This window comes from Colobus angolensis, unplaced genomic scaffold, assembly GCF_000951035.1.
Source record: "Colobus angolensis palliatus isolate OR3802 unplaced genomic scaffold, Cang.pa_1.0 Scaffold92, whole genome shotgun sequence".
In the NCBI taxonomy this organism is placed as follows: domain Eukaryota; kingdom Metazoa; phylum Chordata; class Mammalia; order Primates; family Cercopithecidae; genus Colobus; species Colobus angolensis.
The window spans coordinates 1,715,084-1,732,513 of record NW_012123154.1 but is presented as its reverse complement, the minus strand read 5'-3'; the positions used below and the strand labels follow the sequence as shown (position 1 = coordinate 1,732,513).

General features: G+C 44.2%; 1 protein-coding gene across 8 annotated transcripts in view; it reads right to left on the bottom strand.

Moving 5' to 3' along the window:
• Positions 1-6,358: 6,358 nt before the first annotated feature.
• Positions 6,359-17,430, bottom strand: part of LYRM1 (LYR motif containing 1) — a 25,245-nt gene continuing 14,173 nt past the window's right edge. For all 8 annotated transcript variants that reach the window (XM_011931881.1, XM_011931880.1, XM_011931886.1 and 5 more), the window contains 3 exons: positions 16,005-16,163; positions 11,143-11,235; positions 6,359-7,351 (listed from right to left, as the gene is read on the bottom strand). In XM_011931881.1, the coding sequence (XP_011787271.1) occupies positions 7,235-7,351; positions 11,143-11,235; positions 16,005-16,163 (369 nt within the window). In that variant the 3' untranslated portion in view covers positions 6,359-7,234. The remainder of the gene's footprint in view (positions 7,352-11,142; positions 11,236-16,004; positions 16,164-17,430) is intronic.

The window sequence follows — 17,430 nt, the reverse complement described above, 5'->3', positions numbered from 1 at the left end:
TCACCTAGGCTGGAGTGCAGTGGCACGATTTCGGCTCACTGGAACCTTTGCCTCCCAGGTTTAGGTGATTCTCCTGCCTCAGCCTCCCATGTAGCTGGGATTACAGGTGCCTGCCACCGTGCCTGGTTAATTTTTATATTTTTAGTAGAGATAGGGTTTCACCATGTTGGCCAGGGTGGTCTCAAACTCCTGACCTCAAGTGATGCACCCGTCTCGGCCTCCCAAAGTGCTGGGATTACAGGCGTGCGCCACTGTGCCCAGCCAACAGCTATTTTTTCAAGAAAATTTTTCCAATGGGGAAAAAATCAGAATGAACAGATAGCTAGAACTACCCTATTGTTCCAAATAAGATTGTGAGTCATTTTGGATAGAAGGATGGTCAGGATCTCAAATCCCTGAATCTTGGACTGGTAGGTAAGTCACAACACAAGCTGTAAAGGAGCTGTCAGTGAGGGGGTTGCTAAGAGAACAACTGAGTTTTAATTATAGTTCTCCAACCATAGCTTCAGCAACAAAAAGCTGAGGGAGGCAGGGACTGGTCTCATTCCTCAAGGGTCAAGGGACAGACTGTTTTCTTATGATGGATTACATTTTTGTAATTTAAAAAATGTTCTCCACTTTGAAGAGAAAGACTGCCTGAAATTTGAGGTCATTTTCTATTCAGGCCAATGTGGTAGTTAATGTCTCCTCCTGTGAAAGAGCAATATGCTCTTCAGAAATCATGGTGAGTTAGAGGCTGGAGTCCTGGGGAAGAGATGGCCAGAGATCAGCTTGGTGAGAAGCAGAAGGCCCTGCCTATAAATAGCTCAGCAGATGACATCAGACAAACCTCGTTACCAAGCTAGTCCTTGTTCTTTAAAAATCTAGCTCTTGGGGACCGGGTGCAGTGGCTCACCCCTGTAATCCCAGCACTTTGAGAGGCCGAGGCAGGCAGATCACCCGAGGTCAAGAGTTCAAGATTATATTGGCCAACATGGTGAAATGTCGTCTCCACTAAAAATACAAAAATTAGCTGGATGTGGTGGCGGGCGTCTGTAATCCCAGCTACTCAGGAGACTGAGGCACGAGAATCGCTTGAACCCAGGAGGTGGAGGTTGCAGTGAGCCGAGACTGGGCCATTGTACTCCAGCCTGGGTGACAAGAGCGAAATTGTCTCAAAAAAAAAAAAAAAATCTAGCTCTTGAGTCAGCAGTTATATTCAGTCCTTATCAGTGTTGGCAGATAATTATATTGAAGGTGGGGATGTAGGGAAGGTGGGTTCTGCCTCTGAGAGACTCAAGATGGGGATTTTATTGTTTTGGAGAGAAAGTGAGGAAAATGCTATTAAGAACAGAGCACAGGTTACATGGAAGGTTTGAGAGTAAATCGACAATTATGCTTTTGTGTAACAGTATATGCATGTTTGCAAAGGGGCTAGGCATGTAATACTCACATTAAGGAAAATGGAAGATACCCAAAGTCTGTCTAGCAATGAGATGGACTTCCATCCTGAAAAGGCTGGGTGAGAAGGCTGATTTCTACACTCAGTAAAGTAAGGCAAAAATGCAAATAATCAAAATCACCTTGAGTTACTTAGAAAGGAACGTTCCCATCTCCCATGATGGAGATGGGAGACATATCTCAGTTGGTCCAACACAGCCAGTTTTTCCTCCAATGCAGAAACTGATTGGTTTCACTGGCTGACCACCAGATGAAGTACTTGGCTTGATTTCGTAAGCTCTATGTTGCATGGGAAAAAATTAACTTTAGACATTAGAACCACCTCTGGACAGGGAAATGCCTCCACAATGAGACCAGCTGGAAGGAGAGTGGCTGAAGGAACGGCAGATTCATGTCTCCAGTTCAAGGTAGGCTGGGCTATGTGCTCACTGAATGGCCATGGGAAGGCCAGAACACCTGCCAGCATATTTACATTTCTCTGTCTCTCTTCGCCAAAGGCTTTGCTATGGTTTGAATGTGTCCCCCAAAGTTTATGTATTAGAAAATCCCCAAGCAAAAGTGTTGAGAAGTGCAACCATTAGGTGACTAGGTCAGGAGGGCACAGATTAATGTTACTGCCAGAGTGGGTTTGTTATAAAAGTCAGTTCAGGCCGGGCGCAGTGGCTCACTCCTGTAATCCCAGCACTTCAGGAGGCCGAGGCGGGTGGATCATCTGAGGTCTGGAGTTTGAGACCAGCCTGGCCAACATAGTGAAACCCCATCTCTACTAAAAATACAAATAAATAAATAACCAAGTAAATTAGCCAGGAGTGGTGGCTGGTGCCTGTAGTCCCAGCTACTTGGGAGGCTAAGGCAGGAGGATGGCATGAACCCCGGAGGTGGAGCTTGCAGTGAGCCGAGATCGTGCCACTGCCCTCTAGCCTTCTAGCCTGGGTGACAGAGCGAGACTCTGTCTCAAAACAACAACAACAACAACAAAAACCCAAAAAATTAGCCGAGTGTGGTGGCAGGTGCCTGTAATCCCAGCTGTTCGGGAGGCCGAGGCAAGAGAATCGCTTGAACCTGGGAGGCAGAGGCTGCAGTGAGCCGAGATCGTGCCATTGCACTCCAGCCTGGGCAACAAAGGCAAAACTCCCTATCAGAGGAAATATATAAATAAAAATTAAAAAATAAAAGTCAGTTCAGCTCTGTCTTTCACCATGTGATGACTTCTGCCATATTATGACACAGAAAGAAGGCTCTCGCCAGATGTGGGCTCCTCAAATATGGACTTCCTAGCCTCTAGAACTGTAAGAGAGAAATCTCTGTTCTTTATGAATGACCCAGTCTCAGGTATTCTGTTATAGCAGCACGAAATGAACTAAGACAGAAAACTGGTACCAAGAAGTAGGGCTTCTGCAATAACAACAATCTGAAAATGTGGAGGCAGCTTTGGAACTGGGTAATGGGTAGAGGCTGGAAGAATTTGGAGGAGCAGGCTAGAAAAAGCCTGGATTGTTGTGAATGGAGCATTAAGGGCAGTTCTGGTGAGGGTTCAGAAGACAGAAGCTGTAGTAGGAGCCTAACTCTTCTAGAGACTACTTAAGTGGTTGTGATCAAAATGTTGGTAGAAAACAGGAAAGACCATTCTGATGAGGTTTCAGATGGAAATGAGGAACAAGGTATTAGAAACTGGAGTAAAGTCCATCTTTGTTATACAGTTGCAAAGAACTTGGTGGAACGGTGTCTATGTCCTAGGACTTTGTGGAAGGCAGAACTTAAGAGTGATGAACATGCCGGGCGCGGTGGCTCAAGCCTGTAATCCCAGCACTTTGGGAGGCCGAGACAGGTGGATCACAAGGTCAGGAGATCGAGACCATCCTGGCTAACACGGTGAAACCCCGTCTCTACTAAAAATTACAAAAAACTAGCCGGGCGAGGTGGCGGGCGCCTGTAGTCCCAGCTACTCGGGAGGCTGAGGCAGGAGAATGGCGTAAACCCGGGAGGCGGAGCTTGCAGTGAGCTGAGATCCGGCCACTGCACTCTAGCCCAGGCGACAGAGCAAGACTCCGTCTCAAAAAAAAAACAAAAATAAAGAGTGATGAACATATCTGGCAAAAAAAAAAAAAAAAAAAATCTAAGCAGCAAAGCATTCAAGGCATTGAATGGCTTCTTTTGGTGGCTTATAATAAAATGAGAGAAGAAAGAAATGACTTAAAGCTGGAATGTGTAATGAAAAGGGAAACAGAATAAGATTTGGAAAATTCTCAGCCTGTTGTCCAGGCTGGAATGACGTGGCATGATCTCTGCTCACTGCAACCTCCACCTCCTGGGTTCAAGCAATTCTTCTGCCTCAGCCTCCTGAGTATCTGGGATTACAGGTGCCCGCCACCACGCCCGGCTAATTTTTGTATTTTTAGTAGAGATGGGGTTTTGCCATGTTGGCCTGATCTCAGGTGATCCACCCACCTCAGCCTCCCAAAGTGCTGGGATTACAGGCATGAGCCACCATGCCTGGCCATAAATACTTTTTAAAAAGCATGTTCAGTAGAGAAAATTAAGGGTTTGGCCAAGCAGCCCTTTTAAAAGAGATTAACATGAGTAGAAGGAAGCCAGGTTTTATTCATCAAGATGGGAAAATAACCCCAAAGGCATTTGAGAGATCTTTGAGGCAAGCTAGGACCTTGAGGGCGAGTTTTCCAGAGAGGTGCAGATAAGTTCCAAGCTCAGGTACCCCAGCCATAGCTCAAGTGGACCCACATGGGGCTTGACCTGCCACTCCAGAAAGTACAAGCTGTAGATCAGTATACAATATATATATGTATTGCAACATCAAATTGCACCCTATAAATAGGTACAATTATAATGTACAATTTGTCCCATTTCTGTTTAGATACGATGTGTCAATTAAAAAGATAACTTTTAAAAAGTACAAGCCGTGAACCTTGGCAGCATCCATGTGATGCTCATTCTACAGGTGCACAGAACACAAGTGCTGTGGTGCTTTGGCAGGCTCCACCTCTGTCTCAAAGGATGCTGCAGACAGTCGGGGGACTCAGGAAGAGATGTATCACGGGGGCAGGGCCATTTCAGAGTCCCCACTAGGGCAAAGGCTAGTGGAGCCATGAGAGTGGGGCAGTTCTTGAAGCCCCAAACAGTAAGGCTGCCAGTGTGTACCTCCAGCCTGGGAAAGCTACAGGGATGAGATTCCAACCCATGAGATGCTGGGTAGACTGAGCCCAGCTGCCTAAGGCCTTGGGGGGGGTCAGTTCCCAACCCAGTGTGCCCAGGATGTGGGACATGCAGTCAAAGACGATTATTCTGATATCTGAAGTTTTTTTTTTTTTGAGATGGAGTCTCGCTCTGTTGCCAGGCTGGAGTGCAGTGGCATGATCTTGGCTCACTGCAACCTCTGCCTCCTGGGTTCAAGCGATTCTCCTGACTCAGCCTCCTGAGTAGCTGGGGTTACAGGCGTGTGCCACCACACCCAGCTAATTTTTGTACTTATTAGTAAAGACAGGGTTTCGTCATGTTGGCCAGGATGGTCTGGATGTCTTGACATCGTGATCCGCCCGCCTCAGCCTCCCCAAGTGCTGGGATTACAGGTGTGAGCCACCACATCTGGCCTATCTTAAGATTTAATAGTTTCCTCTTTTGGGTTTTACACTCACTTGGGACCAGTTACTCCTTTCTTCTTGCCTGTTTCTTCCTTTCGGGATAGGAATGTCTATTTGATGCCTGTCCTGCAACTGTATCCTGGAAGTAGATAAAACAGGCCCACAGCTGGAGGGAAATTTACCTCAGGATGAATTGTGCCTTGAGCCTCACCCATATCTGATTTAGATGAGTCTGGAATTTGGACTTCTGAGTTCACACGGAAAGAAGTTGAAACTTCTGGGCTACTGGGATAGAATGAATGTATTTTGCATGTGAGGATATGAGTTTTGGGGGCCAGGGATAGAATGCTATGATTTTAATGTGTCGTCTGAAGTTCATGCGTTGGAAACTTAACCCCCAATGCAACAGTGTTGAGAAGTGGGCTTTTAAGAGAGGATTAGATCATGAGAACGCTGCCCTCATGAGTGAACTGATGTCATAATGGCAGGTGTGCATTCATTATCATGAGACTGGGTTTGTTATAAAAGTGAGTTTGGCCCTCTCTGGCTCTCTCTCACCATGGGATGCCTTCTGCCATATAACGACACAGCAACATGGCCCTCACCAGGTGCAGACCCCTCGACCTTGTAGTTCCTGGCCTCCAGCACTGTTAATAAATAAACCTATGTTCTTTATGAAGTACCTAGTGTTAGATATTCTATTACAGCAGCACAAAGTGTACTAGTTGCATTTGTGTTAAATATGCACATACTGAGGCCGGGCGTGGTGGCTCATGCCTATAATCCCAGCACTTGGGGAGGTTGAGGCAGGTGGATCACCTGAGGTCAGGAGTTCGAGACCAGCCTGGCCAACTGGAGAAACCCCATTTCTACTAAAAATACAAAATTAGCCAGGCATGGTGGCGCATGCCTGTAATCCCAGCTACTCGGGAGGCTGACGCAGGAGAATCGCTTAAACCCGAGAGGCGGAGGTTGCGGTGAGCCGAGATTGCACCATTGCATTCCAGCCTGGGCAACGTCAGCAAAACTCCGTCTCAAAAAATAAATAAATAAATAAATAAATAAAAATTATATATATGTATGTGTATGTATGCATATATACACATGCATATATACGTATGCATATATATACATATGCATATATGTGTGCATATACCATTACTCCGCTGATACAGCATCATATCTGTTCTCTATGTCTTTGCCAAACCCTGTGATAAGTTACCTTGAGTGTGAAAACATGTGCTCCTCCTCATAGGAGTAGGTTCCAACTGTCGCTTCTAAGGGTCAGGAGTCCACTTTGAAAAAGAATAGAGAGATAAAAATTGATAGTGCTTTGTCTTTATTGGTGATGCCCATCTTCTTCGGAGGTAAGAAGAAATGACACTGATGTACAAATGACTCACCAAGGGACTCTCACCTGAGTGTACCCTTGCAGGGGTAGAATAAATCTGTTCTATTTTCAAGTCTATTTGTCCCATTTCTGTTTAAACATAATTTGAAAGGCAGCCTGGGCCTTGCACTTTTCAGTTATGTTAATGTAAAATACTCGTAAAGAATGCAGTATGAGTTTAAAGTGAGCTTTTCAGATCCTATACGTGCATCCTAAGTAGGGACAGGCTTTAAGATAAGGAATATATGCATTTAGTTAAGGCAGAAATCTCATACAATTTCCATGAAAAACCAAACTTTTTAAGATAAGTTTATCTGGAAACTGGAAGGGTCAAAAGACAACAAAAAAGCACACACACAAAAAACCTCACTTTTAAGCAAATCTATAGCTTAAAAAAAATAAAAAGCCTAAGAATATTCTGAGAGTGGTACATAGTTTTACAGTAGCCACAGTAACTTCCAGTGACTGGCAAATTTCTTTGCATCAGCTGGCATGTGTGGTGAATGGCATTCCCATCAACAGCTCTTGCACCCTTCCACCTCCCTTGTACAGGCCTTAGTCTTGTTTCCAAAGGTGACTGCAGTGAGGATGTAAAGCCCATGACCTCTATGGATAATGCCATCCACTCAGGAAGAAAGACGCTGAGAAACTCTAGGGATATCGAAGTGCACATCATGGGTGAGAATCAATTGTGGAGGTTTTAAGAAGATATTTGAATTTTTGCCCCTAATCAAGAAGTGTTTTGCCATCTGGTTTACATTCAAGAACGAGTTGGCTCATCACTTGCAGAAATAAACTTTCCTCTAGATTAGGAAACTTCATCATGAGATCTGAGATATACTGGTTTGGAAAGTTTCCTCAGTTTCTCTTGGCTTCGAAGTCCCCGGCCTTGGAGTGGGGTAAGGCCCATTGGAGGCAGATGAATCTGAATAATAAGAACAATAATATGAAGAATCATACTCATAATCATTGCAGCAGCTCGTATTCACTAAGGATCTACTCAGGAAGTACCATGTCCTCTGCTAAGTGTTACACCTACATTGATTCGTTTCTTTACACACATTAATCCTACAATAACCGCATAAGAGATTATTATTCTAATATTTACAGATGAGGAAATGAAACCTCAGAGAAGTTAAATAACTTGCTTAAGGTTATACATTAAGAAGGGAAGCCAGGATTTGAACCAGATCTGTCAGATTCCAGAGCCTGTGCTCTTTGCTATATTGCCTACATAGAGGAGAAAAAACAAGCATGGATCACAGAGCAAGTTGAGAATCCAAAGAAGGGGAGAAAAGTGTGTGTATACAAAGATGTTCTGTGCATAGTGGAAAACTGGGATCAAACTAAATGCCTACCAATAGAGGGGCTGGTTAAATTGTGGCTGGGATGGTTAATTTTTCTTTCTTTCTTTTTTTTTTTGAGACACTGTTTCACTCTGTCACCCAGGCTGGAGTGCAGTGGCATGATCTCAGCTCACTGCAACCTCCACCTCCCAGGTCCAAGTGATTCTTGTGCCTCAGCCTTCCCAGTAGCTGAGATTACAGGTGCTCGCCACCACGCCCGGCTAATTTTTGTATTTTTAATAGATATGGGGTTTTGTCATGCTGGCCGGGCTGGTCTCGAATTCCTGACCTCAAGTGATCCACCTGCCTTGGCTTCCCATAGTGCTGGGATTACAGGCATGAGCCACAGTGCCTGGCCTAGGATGCTTAATTTTTTGTGTCAATCTGATGGGCAATGGGTGCTCAGATTAAACATCATTTCTAGGTGTATCTGTGAGGGTGTTTCTGGATGAGATTAGCATTTGAATCAGTGGACTCAGTAAAGCAGATGGCCCTCCCCAATGTGAATGGGCATCATCCAAACCATGGAAGGCCTGAATAGAACAAAGAGGCAGAAGAAGGGGAAGCAGCTCCTTTTGCTTCCTGCCTGTTTGAGCTGCGACACCTCATCTTCTCTGGGCCTCAGACTGGGGATTTCTACCATGGGCCCCTTGGGTTCTCAGGCTTGTGGACTCAAACTGAGTAATAGCACCAGCTTTCTTCTGGGTCTCCAGCTTGAAGATGGCAAATCCTAGGACTTCTCAGCCTCTATAATCACATGCACCAATTCCTTATTATAAATCTCCTTTCGGCTGAGCACAGTGGCTCACGCCTGTAATCCCAACACTTTGGGAAGCCGAGGCGGGTGGATCACGAAGTCAGGAGTTTGAAACCAGCCTGGCCAACATAGTGAAACCCTATATCTACTAAAAATACACAAAATTAGCTGGGCATGGTGGTGGGGGCCTGTAATCCCAGCTACTTGGGAGGGTGAGACAGGAGAATCGCTTGAACCCGGGAGGTGGAGGTTGTAGTGAGCTGAGATCGTGCCACTGCACTCCAGCCCGAGTGACAGTGCGAGACTGTCTCAAAAAAAAAAAAAAAAAAATCCTTTCAGGCCTATCTAGACATATCTCTGTCTAGATATATAGAGAGCCAATTCCTCATAATAAATCTCTTCACATATACATCTAGCTGTCTCTGTATCTACATATCTTCATTCTACTGGTTCTGTTTCTTTGAAGAACCCTAATACAATGGCACATTCTTACAATAGCATACAATGCAATCATTTAAAAAAGATTGGGCTGGGTGTGGTGACTCACGCCTATAATCCCAGCACTTTGGGAGGCCAAGGCAAGCCGATCACTTGAGGCCAGGAGTTCGAGACCAGCCTGGCCAACATGGTGAAATCCTGTTACTACTAAAAATACAAAAATTAGCTGGCTGTGGTGGTGCACCTGTAATCTGTAATCCCAGCTACTCAGGAGGCTGAGGCAGGCGAATCCCTTGAACCCAGGAGGCTGCAGTGAGCCAAGATTGTGCCACTGCACTCCAGACTGGGTGACAGTGAGACTCTGTCTCAAAAAAGAAAAAAAAAAAATTGAGGGAGAGCTACATACAAAGATGTGTGGAAGACATGAAGTAAAGTAAGCAAGCAGTAAAACATTATATCCAGAATCCTACATATGTAAAGAAAATATAGGTACATGAATATAGAAAAAAAGACTAAAAAGGTGTACTACCAAACTAACTAGGTTGAGCCACTACAATATAAAATTGCTGTTTTTGTAGCTAAAAGAGTTGAATACTGGCAATTTTCCATTTAACAGTTAAAGTGGTCACCCTCTACACAATGAGAATTTTTTTTTTTTTTTAAGAATTTTGGGCTGGGTGCAGTGGCTCAGGCCTGTCATCTTAGCTCTTTTGGAGGTCACGATGGGCAGACTGCCTAAGCTCAGGAGTTCAAGATCAGCCTGGGCAACATGGTGAAATCCTGTTTCTATTAAAATACAAAAAATTAGCTGGGTGTGGTGGCACATGACTGTAGTTCCACCTATTCGAGAGGCTGAGGCATGAGAATCACTCAAACTGGGAAGGCAGAGGTTGCAGTGAGCAGAAATCATGCTGCACTCCAGCCTGGGCGACACAGTAAGACTCTGTCTCCAAAAAACAAACAAACAAAAAAGAATTTTGGCCAGGCACAGTGGCTCATGCCTATTATCCCAGAGCTTAGGGAGGCTGAGGCGGGAGGATTGCTTGAGTCCAGGAGTTCAAGACCAGCCTGGGCAACATAGTGAGACCCCCATTTCTACAAAAAATTAAAACATAAGTGGTGGCACATGCTTGTAGTCCCAGCTACTTGGGGAAGTGAGGTGGGAGAATCGCTTCAGCCCAGGAGGTCAAGACTGCAGTGGGCCATGACTACACCACTGTACCCAGCCTGGGTGATGGAGCAAGACTCAGTCCCCACAGATAAATAAAAATAAATAAATAAATAAATAATTAAAACTTATTTTAAATTAAATTATTGTTTTAAATTTATGGTATGAAAGAATTTGAGGAAGAAAAAAATTTGTATACATTTGTTATTTTAAATTCATACAAATTTGAAAATTATTTGTTTCTTGACATTCTGAATGTATTAAATTTATATAATTTTATTTTATTTTTATTTTAAATTTATTTAGATAAATTTAAGTTTTATTTATTTATTTTTTGAGACAGGGTCTTGCTCTGTCTCCCAGGCTGCAGTGCAGTGGTGTGATCATGGGTCACTGCAGCCTCAACCTCCGGGGCTGAAGCAATTCTCTCACCTCAGTCCCCCAAGCAGCTGGGAATACAGGAGTATGTCACTATGCCCGGCTAATTTTTAAATTTTGTGTAGCAATGGGGTCTCACTGTGTTGCTCAGGCTGGTCTCGAACTCCTAACCTCAAGTGATCCTCCCACCTTGGCCTCCCAAAGTGCTAGGATTACAGGCATGAGCCACAGCACCTAGCCTGGATGAGAATTTTTGACCATTTTTACTTTCTACTTTATGCATTCCTTTCATGTTTGAACTTTATTCTTTTAGTAACAACAAACCTACCTTTTATAATTAAAAAAACACATTTCCATAAAAAAGATGAAAGTGAAAAGAGAGAAGCTCTACAGTGTGAGCTGGTTTTCCTTTCCATACGTGGAAAGCTGTATAAGGAGGATACATCAGGCATTCATTGACATTTTACTTTGTTGTGATGGGCTGGCAGCATGCAACGATAGCTTATTTCCAACACGCCTCCCACAGCAGCTCTGGGCTTCTCAGCAAGCACCTGCCCTCTTGTTACACATTCTTGGAAATAACCAGGTTGATGATAACCCACCACCTGTTAACCAGGAGTCACACTTACTGGCCTTGGATAAGGAATCTTGTAATGCAGTCCAATTTCAATCCTGGCTGTGCATTCATCTATACACTGTTTAATTAGGTCTGTGTCTGTGAGCTATTAAAAGGGAAAAAGAAATGAGGCTGATAGTATATTTCTAATGGTACATAGAGTATAGGTATACATTTTCTCAAACTTTTTCAGTTCACTAGCCAGTAAATTAAATGGTGCTAATTTGGAAAATCAAAAGCAATTTAATTTTAAAGCTTACGATAAACTTTTAAAATCGTTAAAGTAGGTAAAAATAACTCAAACAATACAAAAGGATATAACATAAAAACTATGCTTCCCTCTTACTCCTCTCTTCCAGTTCTTCATCTGAGAGACAACAATTAGCAGTTTCTTGTGTGTTCTTGCAGGGGTATTCTATGTATATGTGAAAATGCACATGTATATAGAAGCTGATTATTTTTCTCACACAAACAATAGCTCCCTTTGTTCTGAACCTTGCTTTTTCATTAACATAACTTGAAGTTCCTTCTCTATTCCATCTATAAAGCTGCCCCCTTCTTTTTAACAGCTATACAAAATTCCAACAGAGGCTTTATTATAATTTAACCAATCTCCTACCCATGGATACTTATTTCCAATTTTTTGCTATTATAAATGATTCTGCTATGGATCCCTCTAAAATTACTTTGCTTACATGCATAGGTATCTAAAAGATGAATTCCTAGAGAGAGAGGACTGCTAGGACAAAGGCCATAGATACACGCATTTATAATTCTCACAGATATTCCCAGATTACTCTCTAGAGTTTGCACCAATTTACATTCCTACCAACAATCCATAAATTATATTCCCACCGACACTGACTGAGAGTGCGTCTTCACACCCCCCTCATGCTGATTAAACTTTAAAGTAACCCGATGGTTTCCGCAAGTGCTGTCCTGAAACCCCCAGAGTAGGACACTGGAGAATGATCTACGCCTCTGAAACTGTCCACTGCCATGGCTCATTAGTAAGGGGAAGAAAGGGCTTTTGAAACTCCAAAATAGTCAAATCATGGTAATCTACTTTCAATTAAAGGAATAAAAAGTTCTTTCTCACAAACAGCCAAGTAGGAAAAGGGGAGAAACTCTTTCATTCTTTTTTTTTTTTTTTTTTTTTTTTTTTTTGAGACGGAGTCTCGCTCTGTTGCCCAGGCTAGAGTGCAGTGGCCGGATCTCAGCTCACTGCAAGCTCTGCCTCCCGGGTTTATGCCATTCTCCTGCCTCAGCCTCCCGAGTAGCTGGGACTACAGGCGCCTGCCACCTCGCCCGGCTAGTTTTTTGTATTTTTTAGTAGAGACGGGGTTTCACCATGTTAGCCAGGATGGTCTCGATCTCCTGACCTTGTGATCCACCCGTCTCGGCCTCCCAAAGTGCTGGGATCACAGGCTTGAGCCACCGCGCCTGGCCGAAACTCTTTCATTCTGAGGACGGAAAATGAATCGAGACGTGGCTCTGCTAGGAGTTTGCAAGTGGACTTCAAAGCAGAGCTAGGATTGCATCACCACCAGATGACACCCACACAGCAAAGTCTGGGTCCATGTGGCTTGGAAATTTCAAGGGCGTTCCTGTCCTATGGAACAGAGCAGAGAAGAGTTCCAGGAACAGCAATGCAGAGAACCACAGCTGTGAGTCCCTTGTGGCAGAGGGACTTTCTGACCTCTGTGCTTCTCAGAAGTCACTGATTTGCTCTGTGTTGGAAAAGAGTTCCATGTTCCCGTTTGCCCACTGAGATTCACAGCAGTTCATGGGATACCTTTGGATTATTAAACTCTTAGAGCAATCAAAGTTACAAGAAACTCCTTATGTCTGCATGAGGGACTAGGAAGAAAGAAAAAGCCCTTGACAAAGATATAGTTAAGGGGGCTGGGGCTTCTGGGGCTTCAGCTGTCCATCTGAACAAGCTTGGACTAGAGTACTCCAAATTCAGTCATTCACGGGCTGGCTGCACGATTCTGCCATATCCACATACTACTTATTCTAATGTTAGAATTTTTAATTAAATGAACTCTCTCTTAAGTAACAGTATTTGTGAAACTGTGATCTAATATTCTCTTTCCTTTATAACACATGCTAAAGCAAGTACATATCTTAAAATTAAAAACCCATGTACCTCTTCCACCCACTCCCAAATAATCTCATGTACCGTCAGTGGCACATACACCTCCCTCTGGCTCACCCTCCTTGAGCCAATCTAGCCGAGGCAAAGGAAGGGTTATTGCAAAAACTGAAAACCGAAAAGTCTTGAGCAGTCTTCAGGTGAGTGAGCGTGCAAAGGTTTATTGGGCATGTACTATGATATCCCCAACACTGCAGGCTGGACAGTGCCTTCAACTATCAAAGTTATTACTTGGGCAGAACAACTCTGATACCTAAAGCTACAGAAAAGGCACAGTGGTATATAATCAATGGATGCAGTGACTGCTACGGACAGCTATAGGAATTCAGAACAGGCAGCCAGCATGGGGTTGAGGGGGAAGCAGAGAAACTGAGGAAGATTTCCTGGAGGAGGTCAGTTAAATCAAAGTATTTATAGCTGCTCATTCATTTAGTGACAACTACAAGGAGGTCCCTTGGGATAGACTAGAAAAGTACAAGACCTTGTCTATATGTTCAAGGAACTGATGATCTGGTTGGGAAAATCATGCCAACATAAATAAAATAAAGAAGAAAAAGGAGAATATAAACAACTATTTAGGGACCTCCAAGTCTTTTGATCTACTCTTTTTTTGTTTTTTTTTGGAGACAGTCTTGCTCTGTTGCCCAGGCTGGGGTGCAGTGGCGTGATCTTGGCTCACTGTAACCTCTGCCTCCTGGATTCAAGTAATTCTTGTGCCTCAGCCTCCTGAGTAGCTGGGATTACAGGTGTGCGCAACCACACCCAGCTAATTTTTGTATTTTCAGTAGACAGGGTTTCACCACATTGGCCAGGCTGGTCTTGAACTTCTGACCTCAAGTGATCCACCAGCCTCAGCCTCCCAAAGTGTAAGGATTACAGGCGTGAGCCACCACACCTGACTGATCACCTACTCTTTTCATTAAAAAATTTCTGAGCCCATAGCCCCCATATTTGTATTTATATTAATTTATAAATGTATTAATTTATAAATTATAGATATGTACTAACAAGTTCATTGTAACTGTGTACCAGACAGACTTTTTAGAAAGATGAAAGAATAAATAGAAATAGCAGTTGTATTTTATTTCCATTCCTTAGAGGATTGTTTAAGGACTCCATGGGGTACATATACTCTGGTTTGGCAAGCATGGTCTATGCCAAGAGCAGAAAAAGCTTGGGGAAGCTGGGTTTGGAGGAAGGTCAGAAGGGTAGAGAGAAACTTCCTCAGTAAGTCAGCCTTGAAAAGCTAGGGGCATCAGGGATTCAGAGAAGGGGAAGTTGCTGCAGATTAGGAGGGTTTCTTTGGTAATGCTTTTCTTCTTTTTTTTTTAAGAGACAGGGACTCGCTATGTTGCCCAGGTTGGTCTCAAACTCCTGGGCTCAACCGATCCTCCAGCCTTGGCCTCCCAAAGTGGTAGGATTACAGGTGTGAGCCACCATGCCCAGCCTTCATGGCACTTTCTCAACTGTAATTTTATATTTCTTTCCATCTAACTTTAGTAAGGGGAACAAAGGGCTTTTGAAATTCCAAAATAGTCAAATCATGGTAATCCACTTTCAATTAAAGGAATAAAAGTTTGACAGCTCTGTCTTGGTTTGGCTTATGTTTGTCCTCAACATCTAGTCTTGTGTTTGGCACACAGTGGGCAATCAAGTATTTGTTGAGGAATGAGAACAAAGAGTTGCAAAGTGGTGACAGGAGCTGTGACACCAATGGACCAGTGGGGAAGGGGAGGCACTACTGTAGAAAGATGATTCCGCTTTGGACCATTAAGCTGTGGTGAGGTCCTCCAGGTGGCCAGGCAGCAGCCAAAGCCGGGGATTCAGATGTGATGGCTTAAACCACAAGGTGGCTGCATGTTGCACAGGCTCAGCACAGAGGGCCGACCTTCAGAGGACCCCTGTAGCTGGCAGGAAGGTGTGTGATGACAGGGCCGAACAGAGACAGTCAGAGGTCAGGAAGGGAAAAGTGGTTAGACTGTTAGGAGGTTTCATGAGGGGAGCAGTGACAGCGCTGAATCCATTAGATCAGCGAGAAGGCGGAAGAGAAGTCAGGCGTGAAAGCCTTTTCCATGCTTAGTGCCAGGTGGTCTTCCCCAGAGCTAACAGCTAATGTTTTAGGGTTCCTAGGGATGGGTCCAATCTGGCTCCCTGCTGTCTGCATGTGCAGTTTCCGTAAATCAGCTAATGGAGATACTATTTTACCCAGTTCCGTGGTCCCAAAGGGCAACCTCACTCTGCCAGCCAAAGAGGCTTGAGTTCAAAGCTGTTATGAAGGGAACCCTGTGTCTTAATCCTATTCTCTTCCTTCTAAATGGGTTTATATTTAGAGGCTTTGAATAGTTTATGAATTGAAAAAACAACAAAACCACTTTCCTGCACATCTCCTACGGGAGTGGCCAGCAACGGGTACAGTATGAGGACTGGCTCCTCCTCTGAAAACTCATTGGCCTGACTAATGTCACCTGGCTCATGGGGTCTTCTGAGGACACTGAGCCACTTACTGGCTGGCTTGAGACCTGGAACAAGTGAAGAAAGAAACACAGGCTTCCCAGTGGTCAGGCAAGCTAGCCAAGCTGTGCACTGGCCCCTTCCTGCCCCACGTTGTGCCACCGTGACTGTGCGGCTCAGCCTTTCAATTAAGGACCGACAAGAAATAAACATATATCATAAGGACCAACTCTCCCCTGTGCAACCTCCAAGTGGGGCCTACTTACATTTTTGTTTTTCCGGAACAGCGTTCTGGCTTCATTTAGTATGTACTGTTTTTCTTTGATGGTGTCTTCCATCTGTCCTGATGTCGCCTGCCATTTCCTTGCAAGCCTGAAAATGCTGCGGTAGAGGCCAAGGACTTCTTGTCGTGTTGCCGTTGTCATCTTCAGATCAACCGAAATAGAAGAGGAAAAATTTGTATAAAAATGCAACTTGACAGGAGGCAGCCAGGCAGATGTACAGTTTTTTAATCAAGACCTTTAATGGGTCTAGAAATAGTTGCTCTTTCTCAGCAAATCTGTTGGGTAGCATTGCCGAAACCATGTAATAGAAACACTGTATCTCTCAACTGGCTTTGCAACTCATCCCGAGGTTGAGGGTTGCTCAACCACACAGTTTGCCATGGTGGCCACATTTATGAACACGGCAAAACCAAAACTCACACTTACTATTCTTTAAGCCAGTCCAGTAAAATTACATGACTCACCTGAATGCCTAAGAGAAGGCATATTTTGGATAACTGAATATTCTTGTTAAGTGAGAAATGGAATTTAATCCACTGGTTACAAACTCAAGTGCCTCTGCAGCCTGGCAGGTAAAGGACCTGCTTGAATGGGGACAGTGGACACCTGGACAGGAACTGCCCCCTCGAAAGGGAACAGTTGCTATTCAGCTCCAGCCAGCATCTGCCATGTAGAAAGAAGTCCCTAGGAATGCCAGATTTCCTGATAGCTTAAAAATAGGTGGCAATCCAGATCTTTAAAATATGACATCTCAAAAAAACACAGTAAGTCATTATTCTTGAAAATGTGAGGCCAGGCATGGTGGCTGACGCCTGTAATCCTAGCACTCTGGAAGGCTGAGGCAGGTGGATTGGGTGACCTCAGGAGTTCGAGATCAGCCTGGGCAACACAGTGAAACTCTGTCTCTACTAAAATACAAAAAAAAAATTAGCCGGGTGTGGCAGTGTGTGCCTGTAGTCTCAGCTACTTGGGAGGCTGAGTCAGGAGAATCGCTTGAACCCCAGAGGCGGAGGTTGCAGTGAGCCAAGATCGCGCCACTGCACTCCAGCCTGGGCGACAGAGCGAGACTCCGTCTCCAAAAAGAAAAAAAAAAAAGAAAAAGAAAAAAGTGAGGACTGTACAGGCCAAACAAAATGAGTCTGTAGGCCCAGTTCTACCCAGAGGTTGTCAGGTCGCAACCTCTCAACCTTTTTGGAAATACTTCTCAAAATCATTGGTCTACTTTCTTGTCCAGTAAGTGTAATTAAAAATCTTTCTGATGACTGGCCAGGTGTGGCGGCTCATGCCTGTAATCCCAGCACTTTGGGAGGCCGAGGCAGCTGAATCACAAGGTCAGGAGATCAAGACCATCCTGGCTAACATGGTGAAACCCCGTCTCTACTAAAAATACAAAAAATTAGCCAGGCAT